General features: G+C 45.3%; 1 protein-coding gene across 1 annotated transcript in view; it reads left to right on the plus strand.

Annotated features, from left to right (window-relative positions):
* Window positions 1-964: 964 nt before the first annotated feature.
* LOC115310117 (voltage-dependent calcium channel subunit alpha-2/delta-1) overlaps window positions 965-13,623 on the plus strand; it is a 405,214-nt gene continuing 392,555 nt past the window's right edge. Inside the window, exon 1 of the mRNA XM_042291392.1 lies at window positions 965-1,027. Coding sequence (XP_042147326.1) covers window positions 1,026-1,027 — 2 coding nt within the window. The 5' untranslated portion in view covers window positions 965-1,025. The remainder of the gene's footprint in view (window positions 1,028-13,623) is intronic.

A 13,623-nucleotide genomic window follows, 5' to 3' on the forward strand; every position in this document is an offset into this window, starting at 1 on the left:
AGGTAAAAAATAATAAAAAAAAGAACAGCACAAGCGTCATTATTTTCGGAAACGGCCGATGCGAGGAGGTTTGGTAGCGTATTCTTTTTTTTTTCATATGACGAAACGTTAGTGAGGTTGCACAAATTGCTTGAAGTTGAAAGCAGACTTGGATAAATATTTAGGCTGCGGTAAGGAATCGCTGCCACTAGCTAAACGCATCATGAATAAAAGCAAAAGCAGTCGAAAGAAAAGTGCCACGCACGGATCTTCAGGTTTTAACAATACCGACCACGCTGGAACTTGTTTAAACCTTCCTTCCGGGTGAAAGAAAAAAAAGGTATATATCTACTATAAAACGGACCCTCAGGCACATACGTAAAAGGTAAATAGAAAAGGGAAAGAAAGATGCGTACGCGCAATAATAAATAAGACAACGACGATAACGAAGTCTAACTTCCTCTCATGAAGTTGTTCAAACCCGAGAACTTGGTTCATCGTCTCTGCATTTGATGGGCTAAATACGCTGACAAAACACGTAACACAAAAGGTGGTCCTTCTGGGGAACAAACAATGGACTCCGATACGAGCTCCATTGGCTAAGACTAAGAAGAAGAAAAAAACAAACAAGGTAACGTTTGCTTCGATGCAAGAAGATCCAGAGACCTGCCCCCAAGCAGAAACAAACGTGCAAACTACCCTCCCGGATTGCACACTCCTCGCCGCACACAGCGAGCGAGCGAAGTCAGGAATCCCGACTTTCCCGTAATGTGGCGGCACCTGCCGGCGTGCGGGAGTACTCGGCGTCGACCCGGTTTCCCTCGCACCGCCGGAAGCAACAGCAGCGCCGCGGCGCTCTCTGTTGCTCGTCCCCAGTGCCCGAAACTCGCCGCCCGGTGTCGAGGCTTAGCGGGCCCTGGGTTTCGAGGGTAAAAGTGGCCGTCTGGTATGGCGAGATGGCGAGTCTCCTTGGACGATTGTGCCTACTCTGGGCGATTTGCTGGAGCTCGACGACTTTGGCCGACTTGGATTTCCCCAAAAAAGATATGTGAGTACTCGGACCTTCCGACGCCGCCTCTTGTTAGGTCATGTCTTGCGCGCGGTGTCGCGATTCGGACGCTGCGAAGTTTTTTCCTTTCCCGTATCCCGGTGCGCGGGAGCCGCCGCCGAGGCGCCGACGTAGGGGTTTGCAGCGTGTGCGTGTGTTTGTGTGCGCGCGGCACGCGCTGTTGTGTGCACGCGGGAGCGCGCGCGCGCGCGCGGAGTGCAGTTGGTTGAGCCTGCTGGTGACGCTGAATGTGTTTTGGGGAATGTTTGGGGAGGGTGGGTTGGGGGAAATGTGAAATAGTCTGCAAAACACGAATTGACTTTCTTCCGCCCCTGTTTTGTATTCACGAAAAAAAAAAAAAAGGTCAGCCGGATGGAGGTGTTTGGCCGCTGTAGTTCTAAAAAATAATTATATCAAGATAGTTTTCTTTTTAAGCCGCAATAATTGATGGCTTTGATTGAAGCGGCATTCTAAAATTTGCAATGTGAAAAGGGAAGTTTGTTCTTCGGCGCACAAGATGGACACGTTGAACGAATTACGGGAAGGCAAAACTTGGTTTCCCACCTCATTTTGCGACCGCTAATTACCTCCTCCTTCAAAGAAAAAAAAAAGTTACAGGTGCAATAAATGCCTAGTATTATGTTTGAATATATAATATTTCAAGAAGTTCTATTTTAGTACTCATTCGAAAGCAGCCTACAACAACCTTGCTAAAAAAAAACAACATCCATATAGTAAAATAGTTAAAATAAAGATTTTGGATTTTTGTTTTACGTCAGATATGACCGCCAGAACGGAGATTTAACTTTTGTGTCAATGGGCACCTTGTGTTAAGCAGGATCCACAGAGCCTTTCACACGTTTCTCGAAAAGGTAATTGATTACAACTACAATTACTTTTGGTTAAAAAGTAATCGAAAAGATTACATGAAAAGAATTGGCCGTTACGTGAAAAAATGACCGTTACTTTTCCGATTAATTCAAATTTTCGAAACAACATATATTCTTGCTGGTTTGAACACGGGTCTTTCGTACCGCCATTAAAATCACCGTGTTCAAAAGCACTCATCTTCTCAATCCACCAATTTTGGTAAAGTTTTCTTCTGTCGGAAATTTGGTTCGACCGTTCCTTGGTTGGTAACTTGTACAAACAAAGGGCGACATAGAAAAGTGGGCGGGGGATAGTAAAGGTACAAGTAATTTTAATACTTCCAGAAGTAATCAGATTACTCTTGTGATTACTTCCTAATACTTTATTTGAATGATTACAAAATTACCCCAGAGAGTAATTGATTATAAGTAATTAGATTACTTGTCATGGGTACCGCATAAATCTGGTTCCTCCTCACGAAGTGTAGAGTGAGCTTCACCGCAATATGGCTACGTGTGCCAAGAAGCGACCTTTACAGATGCGCTTGTCTGGTTTGTGCTGGCGACGTTTTAAAATGCTCAGCCGTAATTACGACTGTGCGATTACAATGTTGGAGCATGCGATAAAACTACTTTGTAAATAAACTGAAAATTTACAAGACTTAGTTTTTAATACGGGAAAGCATATGGAGGACATTGAAATAGGCACTTTTCAGTGGCGCACACAGCAAAACAAGAAGTACATTGATATTAAAAATGCCCGAACAGTTTCTAAGTTGCTGGCGAGACGAAACGAAACAACACTGTTACTAAGCCAACGAATAAACAAACTCAAGAACTTCACCTCGCGAAATTCAATACAAAAACTGAGAGCGATGGGAATGATTCTAAAGTTGTACGCAGCCTCTAAATCAAAACCCTTCAAAACATAAACCATCAACCAATCAATATTTGAACGAAGCAAACCCGTGATCGATATTGCTTAGGGCGTCTATTTCTCGGCCCAAAATGCGGTTCCCATTGTTTTTTTTTTTTCTCTCAAAAAGTGGGCGTGTACCCAGCCGCCACAAAACACAATCAATGCCAGCGCGGTACCAACACCGCCACGCAAGAGCCATGGCTCAGCGGCCGGCCACCGACCGTCCCACGGAGAAACAGGCAGCGAACAAATGCCACGAGAACCGAACATCATCGACAATTGTGGGTTTGTCGACCGGGAAAAACCATAAAAGCTACAACCGGGGGCGCAAAAAGTGACGACACACCCGCTTTGCTCAATCCACGTTGCTGTACAGAAGAAAAAAAAAATCGTTCAATGAAGAAAGCACAGAATGAGTAGCTTGAAAACATTAAAACAAATTGAACAGTTTGTACACAGGGACATTCAAAAAGAAAGAAAGAAAAGACGGCGCGGTTGAGCCGACTATCGAAAAAGCACTATAAGTGCACACTAGAATGACGCAAGCATAACATTTCAAATTCTACGGCCGGCTACGATTTCAGGTTTCGAATAGACAGCTTGACGTACGTACAAACATTTTACAACATCGACCTTACTCTGTTTCTGTTTTGATAGGAAAACTTCGTTTCAAATCGACTTAACCTTAAAAGCATGGTGAGTGCCTAGACAGGCGAACCGCTCCTTCGAACGAAGTCAGCTTTCTTTTTATTTGGGCATATTTTGTTGTAAGCTTCTTTCGGGATACAACTGTTCTTCAATACATAGTATACCGATCGGCCCGTTCGTAATGCTAGAGGCCCTCACAAAATATTGACGTCAGTGTTTATTTGTTGTTGTGCGCGCCGTCCCTTCGACGCTTTTCTTGTGAGCCAGTTAAGACTCGGCGTTAAACGTTTATTGGTCAAGTCTGACTATTCCACTAATAAAACAAAGATAAATATCAACTTTATGAAGAACAAAGTAATCTTCACCGGTAGTAAAGTTTCCTAGGCATATCTTGTCGATGCACGTTGGTCAACTCAGAAATACAAAACATTGCTAGAAAGTGCTTATTTTAAATGCTATGGAGAAGCGTATTTTGTGAGGGGTTCTGCTGAGACAAGACTACACGTCATCTGGGAAGGATGTACATCTTATGTGCATAGAAAAATCGATACTTTACACCAACAATCGTGACACGCAGGCGAATGCAACATAAAGCCCACATAACCCATAGCAGGCAGTTCGGAAGCACACAAGGCAAATAGAAGGCACACTTCGCAATACTTAATCATTCTTAATACTAATTAGCCCTAAAACATTTTCATTAACAAGATGTATAAAGCGGCTCAACGGGGAATCCAATCGCGCACCATGAGGATCGCAGCCCGACGTATATTCGTTCGACGCCATGGGGACGAAACGAACGGAAGCGCAAACAGCTGAAGTATGACTGAAGGGAGGGAGCCTGCGGTAGCAGGTGACTACTGACGCGAGAAGATGGCTCCTGAAATAAAAGGCATCGTTCCCCAACTGATCTGACGCCGTCATAGGGTAGATAATAACGGCACCAATGAATGGCACAACGGGCTTATGATGTCACAACTTTGCACAGCAGCTAAAGGATAGCGTAGCGGAAGCAATGCGGAGCGCAAGTGGGTCTGCTCTTTTGCAAGGGTGGGGCAGACGTCAGAATGCCGAGCCCTGATCGGCTTTGATTGAAGAGGAGAGGGAAGACCTCTAGGCAAGCTGCCTTAAGGTCTACCCACAATCCTTCAATCAGCCAATCAGAGCTCGTCATTTTGATGTCACCACAACCCCTGCACAAGACACCGACGAAACTGCGCTCCGTATAAACTTCCTACCCTCGCGATAAGGCAGCATGTGACACATCTGACGTTACCTCCCGCAGCGTGAGACTCCTCCCACTTCAGGCGAAGTGCGAAGTGTTGCATTATTTCTAGTGAATATCATGTATATACAACTTTTGGTCGTGAAAATGACAGGTCAGTTTCGCGTGGAGAGGTGTAATCGCTTGTAGATGAACTCCAAGAACCACGAGATTTTATACTCCTGCGTAGGGACTCCAACGCCGACGTCCGGGATTCCATACAATCCTGATTTTTTTGTGGTCTTGTTTGAGCGATTCGAGATTGTCATGCCGATTCAAACTGTCGTGTCCACGCCCAGAAGTACAAGTTTTATAGAGATGGTTTTCGCGATGTGCGTAGATTATTTCGACGTCATAACTTACGTATGTTACTTCAGTGACCATGCAGTCAAAAGCACGAGGAATCCAAGGAGTTAAGCGCACACTCCGGAAAATCACTACCAATGGAAACTTTTCATTAGTATATACTCTTCACATTTTCTCTTCTCTCTCCTATAAAATTTCAAATTGTCTAGATCATTCTGATAACCCGGGGAGGGCATGATTGTGTGCTGCCTGCAGCGCATCGGTTACCACACAAAGTTTCCTGTAACCAAGCATAGCATGATGCACGCACGACGCATTCTTTGCTTCCCTAGTTTATGCGAATGATCTAGACAAGTTCAAATTTAAAAAGAAAGCCCAGCAGATAACGAAATATAGCAAAGTACGCTTGCGTATGCTGTTAGTACTCATAATTTCGATGTTAATTCTTACGTAATTCTTTTGACAGAATGCTCATATTAGGGTCAAGGCAGCTGAAAGCTCCCCTCTGGAATTTGTACCCGGTCAGTCGATGACGACTTTAATGTTTCCGTCAGCCGCTTTCCCGTGTGGTGTCGCTCGCCACATTGGCTCCGGAGAAAATGGGCATGCAAAGCAAACGTATGCAATAAGAAACTGATGAAGAGGAGAAGTCCAGATTGCGCGCGGACGTCGGAACGTCAAGCTCTGGATGGAAGGATTAATGGGTAGACCTAACTCTAGCTGCCTTTGTCTTCCCTGCACTCGTCGAACGCATATCGAATGCGAGAGCCAAACGCCAGACGCTGGCGTTCCGCGTTCTAAAAGCTCTCTCATACTCCGATATTGAGCACAGCGAGCGCAGCGTAGCGTAGAACGCGCGCGTTTCATTGGCCGGTGAGCAGGAGCTCGATACCTGCGACCAATCAGTATTGTTGTCCGTTGCGCTACACCGCGTTCGCTACGCTCGACGTCGGAGTATAAAAGGGCCTTGACGCGCTCGCCGAATGCAGTGGAGAAGAAGAAGAGTTAGCTTTAGATCTCTATCCACTAATCATCTCTGGTATTATCCTGGGCATTATCTGTATGAAGAAGCGCGTGCGTTTGCATGTTTGCTCAATTTTGTTCCGCGTTTCGCGCACACACCGCGATTCCCTTCGAAGATTAAAGCGCCATTCGCACATATGCAACCGAGTTAGACCGAGAGAGACCAGACCGGTTTTAAGCCTCTTGCGGCGCAGGAACGCGCATTCACTAAATTTGTGCATGATAAACGCGCCACCCAAATCTTTCACATATTTTAATTTTTACTGCGTTCATTGGCTTATTTATGCGACTTTTGTACACGACAGAAAAGCGCTCATGTAACTCACTATGTATATAATAGGAAATAAACGGGAAAGAGATACCTGGAGTGCGCGTGTGCTTTGGCTTCTGATGCACATAAATATACTCCAACGTACATAAAACTTTTTTTTTTAATGTAATTGATCGGAGGATTTCAGTTTTGCTCGAAAAAAACGGCATTAGCCGCAACACAAAGTGCCGTATTTTTCCTCCTTCCAGTTACCTGCTTTCGAAATATGTTAGCACTTTCTTAGGTGTCTACAACACGGAAAAGCTCTATGTTTTTGATAGCTTCAGATTCGTCGCGGACGTAGCCTGTCACGTTCACGCCCCTTGCCTCGTGATTTGTCCTTCGGCCTTCTTATCGCTCGATGAGGTAATCCCATTGGCTGAGGAGCGATAATGAGACGCTCGGGACACGCCACGCCCTGCGTTTCTCGAACTGGTACCGACTATACGGCCAGCAAGAGCTCCAAAATGCGACTCCGGCGCATTGGAGCGAGAAGAGCGGGCACGCCAAACAAAGGGTACCACAGAGAACCCGCAGAGAACGCGCGATGACGAAACAGTCAAGGAAGCGCCGTCATTGGTTGAAATTGGGGGGGGGGGGGGGGGGGGGCAAAAGCACGTGAACGCAATTTGTGGGTAAAAAAACGCCCGAGGTATCGCAAGTAGCAGACGAATTTGCACGTCGTATAGAAGTCGTTCAATTCTTTGCTTCCCCAATCATACAAAAATGTTTGCAAATATTCGAGGTCTTTTAAGGGGCGGTGCAACAATATTCAATTGGAATGTTTTTTTTCCCCCCTTTACACGAGTTTATTGGTACTAGTGGGTCCCAAGCAAACCGGCACGCAACGCCGTTCACCAAGAAACCTCTTTGTTGTGGGGTAATTTCGAGAATAAAAGCGAGCGTTTTCTTTCAGTCCCTTCTTTCTCAAAACTTGATGACGTAACGTGGGGATCTCAATGTCGGCATAGTGCAACGTTAGCATAGTCCCCCAGTGACGATAATTGAATACGGCTCATAGATTGAACCCAAGCATTGCATGACCACTCGATTTGGCCCCGTGATAATCAAGAGCTTGACAAGCATTCGGGTAGTGGCTCGTGTCACTCGTGTCCAATCGCGGCAACGACGACAACAGCCGAGCCATAACAATGTCTGGAACTCAGCGCGTGTCCTGCGCTTTGCCAACCCCCGGCGTGTGGCTACGATCAACATCGGCGGCATATAATCGGCTCCAGATCACGTGGCCGCTTGTTCTGGCTGCGAGTTGAGGGGTTTAACGCTGCTCGCTTTGTTTAATTTGTTCTGCTACGTTTATTGCCTAGCGAAAAAAAGGAACGCGTGTTTTATTGGTCATAAACGCCAGGGATTCGTTCTAAGCGGTATTCGCGCAAAGTACAAAAATGGTTGCACCGCCCTATTAAAAGACAGACCGCCAGGCTCTCACAGCATGAGCCCCCCTTCACTGGCGATTAAAACGCGCCTCGATACAAATCACGCTTCGCGTTTTTCACAAGGGCTGACAATCATCGTTGCACAGACGCGCGGGACACGTACCATAATGAGGTGCTGAAGGAACACGACGGATTCACAGCTCAGTTCAATGCTTCTTCGCCACTTTCTTCAAAGGTGTGCCTAGAGGACGTATGCAGTCAATTAATCAAAGTTTATTGAGAGAACCATTGAGGAATACAGTTGTCTGGGGGGGCCGTCACAGAAGGCATTGACGTGCCTGACAAGGCAAAAGATCCCCTTCCCCCTTTACGGCCAGATCATCCAGCATGCCCAGACAACAGGAATGAAATAAATCCGGATTGCCCCCCACGCTGTGACAAAAAACGACGCACATTAATTTCTCTAAGCCTGCCATCAAAAGCCGTCCAAACTTCATTTAACCTAGCCTAACTTAGCCTAGCCTTAACTACCCTAGCGTCATATAGTTTAGTCTCGTCTAGTCTACTTTGGAGTAGCCTAGTCTAGTATCTGCTATTTCATTTTTTTATTTAAGCCTGACCAAACTTAGTCTAGGCTAAACAACCCTGACCTTGGTTAACATAGTTTAAACTAATATAACCTTACGCAACCTATTTTATTATAGCATAACCTAAACTAAACTTATCTAAGCTTATCTAATCTAAGCTATCCCAACCTAGCCTGACCCGATTTACCTGAACAGACCCAAACTAAAATATCCGGACATAGTCAAGCTTAGAGACAACTTTCTGCTAGTCGCCACTAAACGCGAACACAACTATGTTTTACTATACTCAAATACAAAGTTCTGAGGCAATGAAACCAAAGGTATTGAACTAACACACCCGTCATGCCACTATGAGGCATAACGTGGCTTCCGAGCAACTCCTCGCGAATTTAAACTTCAGATGTAAGTAGATTATTATAGAATACAGTTTCAGCTAAGTGTTGTAGGTCTTGCTTACTAACAATAAAATCAGCAAGGAATGTGTACTGAAAAAAAATGCATGTTCAGGAACCATACCATGGTCCCCGTTTGGGAAAACGTAGAGGGGGGTTACATGTAAAAACCATGCTCCAACCCTCCTCTTTTATTTTCGTCTGACCTTGAACTATATAAATATTACATAAAAAAAAAAAGAAGCCAGACGAGCAAACCATAAATGCGTGCAAAGTATGACAACGAAGTCACTCTTACTGCCATACCAATCGAACTTCACAGTAATGAATGATCTCCCTGCGATTAACTTCAAACAAACAAACGGTGCTAGACTGTTCGATTACCCTTTCGGGACATTATCTTCCAGCCATTGCACTCGAGTAAATTTTTAAGAAAATGTACACTAAAAGAGATTTGCTACTATTTTATCGACTAGTTCAGCGCAAAAAGCGGCCCAGCTGGTGTAAGATAGCCATTACAACCAGGAGCGTAGAGAGAGACTTACAAACAGAAACAGAAAGCTTCTTTTTTGTATGTTTGTCCCCTCAATGTTTGCTTGTCCCCTCAATAGATATGTGTGACTCCCCGGGACGAACGGAACAAGCAGCAGACCAATCGGGCCCCACGTTGGATGCGCCATTTGTGTGGGTCGCTCTATCAAACTGCTGCCCAATCGGTTCCTGCCTGGTTCGCCCTCCCTAGAAGTCACACGTACGAGGATATGTGCAGAAACGTTTTACTGTTCGTGGCGCTGCGTTGCCCGGCCGTTAGTCTCGGAGTCCGCCCAATCGTCCGCGTGTCGCTCTGCTGCTGCCGTCCTTGCCCATGTCTCGCTCCAAACTGCTCGTGGCACTGTCACGAGCGCCGGGTCGTCGGCCACCGCTTCTGCCCCCTCGCGTGCCGTCGTTCTTCTCGGCTTCCCAGAAGCTGCACATTTAGGGGTGGAGGTAAGCCTCACTTACCGCTCATTCACACTGGAAGCGGATCCGCGTTCGCAAAGTGGTTGTGAACGCGGTCGCGTAAAGATGCAGTACAATTGCGCGCGCACTCGATGACATCAAGTGCGCGTGACATTGTACTGAATCGCTATACAACCGCGTTCGCAACCGCTTTGCGAACGCGGATCTGATTCCAGTGTGAATGAGTGGTTGCGGCACTTTCTAAGACCCGGAAGGCACGCGAAACTCGAGGCTAATGCAAAATATCCATTAGGAGAAGCGCTAATGATATTTAAATAGCATGGTCATCGTACCTTGGCTATCGACACCACGTGATTTTCCAGCGTTTTTTCAAAGTTCATTAGAGGGTATTGAATGGACGCAATATTTGAGATCCTTGTTTGTAGCGCATGCTCAGAACAAGATCTCCATTTTCGTCTGACGAGTAAACATAAATTGATCAACTGAAACCCACGTTCATGCATGTTGAACATGCATTATCCCCATACAGGATCGTTGTCTTGGACAAGCGATAAATGGAAGCTAGTTTTGAGCATGTCTAGGTAACAATGACGTCAAATATGGCTTTCAGTGAATTGAGAAGTAGTATATCTGGGGAGAATACTGAATAAAAACGAATCAGCTTTGTTTCGGATGTTGGATTCGTTTATTGTTCAACTGTTTTGTCTACTTCTTTTAAATGTCTTTACTCAGCATCATGTGTTTTAATAAAATAGTAATTACCTTCTATTCAAGTTACTGCAACATGAGATCCGTGGTCAGAGCTAGACATGCGCTGCAGTAACCGACCACGGGTGATTATGCCCGTTTCCCTGTGTTAAGTGAGGCGATAATGGTTTCCTGTGACGTGACTAAGGCATCTCGTGACGTAAGCATCAAGCATTCATGGATCCGTAAAGAATAACCGGAAATCATCAAAGCAGCGGCGGGAACGTACTTTATGGAAAGGTACAGGGGAAAGCTGCATAGTATTTACATATAGTATAGATGAATTTGTTGACAAAACGGAAACCTCCAGTACGGCAGCTCTTTCACACCCCAAAAATGGTCCTGAAAAGGAGTTCAAGTGCAGTCCGGCATCAGGGCCTGCTTGTTAGAATCGGTCTTAGCTTAGACTGCGTGAAAGAGAGCCTTCCAAGCCTGGGGCGCGCGAGCGCTTGAGACTCGACCTCACGTGCCACTGCGCTTGTGCGCGAGATTGGGCAGTGCTTTCTTTCACACATTAGTTGACACGCCGATTCCAGCTAAAGTCACAATTACTAATTCTAGCAAGCCGGCCCTGATCACGTGGCGCTTGTTTGGGCTGCGAGTTGAGAGGTAAACTTTGCTCGTGTCATTTTTGTTTTGTTTCTTTCGATTAACATTGTACGGAGGGAGACTAATCTATGTCTCACAGGTTATAGTGGTGAGACTTATAGGTCGAGGATTAATTACAGGCGGCATTAAATTAAAGCGCAAAAAGTCGTCGCACGATCCTTTGAAGTCCTAGGCGTTCTCGAAGGTCAGCATGCAGGATTCTAGAACGTCCATGCCGACGCCAATCTAAGCATGAGAATTCAAGCAAAAGCGGTCAATAGACCTTTCGCTAAATTACCCAAGCATCAAAGATAATGTTGGGAACGTAGGTACAGGCGCTGCATGTGCTCGCCTTTCCAAAATAAAATATTCGAGGTAAATACTCAGAATAAAGTATCCGGGGAGCCGGTGTGCGAAATGCCATTTGTTTTAGATTTTTGCTTTCGAACAGTTAAAGCTGAAAACGCCAGCACGCGCAGCGCATATACTTACGTTCCCGGCATTCTCTTTGATGCTTGAATAATTCGGCAAAAGGTCTAATGTCGCATAGCTCTCATGCTGCTCCCATCCCCAGCAAAAAACTAAAGCATAAAAAAGGCGGGAAGTGCGATGTCTTGCGTGGCATACCCATACGGGTGGCGTGTCGCCAAGGTGTTAGGGGGCTCAGGCTATAACGTGGAGTGGAGAAACGCAACACCGGCGACTGCGACGCCGGTGGTCGGACTCGCTATCAATTATTCATTCGAACCCCGATGCCCTCTTCCCGGTGTCTCCGAGCCACATTTATTGTCCATCGACGGTCGTTCGAAGGCAGAGGATAAGCGCTGGTCAGAACACTACATGCTTTCAAATCTCGTATTTTGACGTAAAAAAAAAAAAAAAATAAAATGAAAAGGGATAAAAGTTGAACGAGGAACGCAAGTGGGGAACTATCGAAGAATGGACAGTTGAACAGGCGGTATAAAAAAATAAGAAAAACCACGGCCGCACGAGTAGAATTGAGTTAAACAAAAGCGAGAAACAAAATGTAATTGAAGTCCGGATCTGTACACGAGAACGATTGAAAGAAGGTGTCTTATTTTTTATATCCGCTATTATTTGCTCAAGCAGTTATAGGTAGGCACTTTTATTAACGAAATTATTTTATCATATTTGATAAAACACATTTTTGTAGGAAACATTTAAGTTAAGATCGAATAAAAAAACTTATTTTAATAACGTGGCGGCGTGGTAAATCGTCCTATATGTTGAGGCGCCAGGAGATTGGTCAAGCGCTGGGACACATCTCCTCTGCGCTTGCCCATTCACGGATCAGCGTGTTTTTAGACAACACCGCGGTGACGGAACTTTTTTAGAGTCACTGAAATCTTAAGAAACGCGTTTCTTAAGAAACATTCACGCTTCGTGCTTCGTGAATCATTCTTCTGCATTCTCAATGGCTAATGGCGCAATTTCACGGGCTGCCGTGCGAAGCAATGTGAATATGACCGGAAGCCGTCCACGCCCTGCCTTTTTTAAGTTGTCAGCGACTATGTAGTCACTGACAGTTTAAGAAAAGCAAGATAAGGCAAGTCCTCTAGCATCTCACTATTCCATTGCATACAATGAGATTGCGTCATTCCCTGATTACCAAGGTCGAAGAAGATCGAATGACGAAGCAAGGAGCATGCATATGATAAGTCGCAACCTGCGTTTCCTAGTCTGTCATGAATCTTTAGAAAAAAGTCTGAGTTTATCTTTTTAGAGCACCCGGAGATAGCCAATGACGGCTAAAAGATACTGGAATACCAATCATTGACGCGCACCTCATAATACGACTAGATCCTTAAAGTGCGATGTGCCCAGAAACAATGAGCGAGTGAAATTTCATGCGCATCATCCCTGCGCGCATCACACCGAAATGGTCCCACCTCGTGAACGCCTTTCATTATTTTCCAAGTTACGACTTGGTGCAATGAAGCTGCAAAAGTTCGTCCAGAATAAAGGACCTTCATCACGCACTTCAAGAAGGTTCAGTGGGTGTTATGAAATTACACTATACTACGCTCACCCTGGGTGCGTAAATGAGGAGAGTTTCAATACGCCTACCTTCTTACTGCGACCATTTTGTCAGACTCACATCTCGAGTAGAACGAGTTCTTACTCAGTAGCTTTAGGCCCGGGCAACCGAATATTTTGGGCAGATGGACGAATATTCACGAGACCTCCACTGAACAGGTTCACATGCGGAACGCTCGATACCGGTTTTCTTACCTGGACGCTCAAAAAGGTTTTCGAAATGTAATTTGGTTGTGCAAGGGCTTGCCAATACCGAAATGTAAAGTCCGCGAGTCTCCATGCTCTCTTAATACACTTCGCTGTTTTGACAGTGGCATGCGAAACTCAAATTGACGTTGACTCGGCGTCGGTCGGAGTCTTTCAGCATTCGAGTAGAATATACTGCAAAACCCTTTATATTCGTGGCCCCTATTTTTTGCGAGTCGGTAACAGTCGACATAATCGCGGTCACTAAACTTCACGAATCCCAAACACCTGCATTGAAACGCATTAAGATCAAAATTTTCGCGTGCCCTTAAATTTTAGAATTTT

Source organism: Ixodes scapularis, unplaced genomic scaffold (assembly GCF_016920785.2).
Source record: "Ixodes scapularis isolate PalLabHiFi unplaced genomic scaffold, ASM1692078v2 PGA_scaffold2__306_contigs__length_199485367, whole genome shotgun sequence".
Classification (NCBI taxonomy): domain Eukaryota; kingdom Metazoa; phylum Arthropoda; class Arachnida; order Ixodida; family Ixodidae; genus Ixodes; species Ixodes scapularis.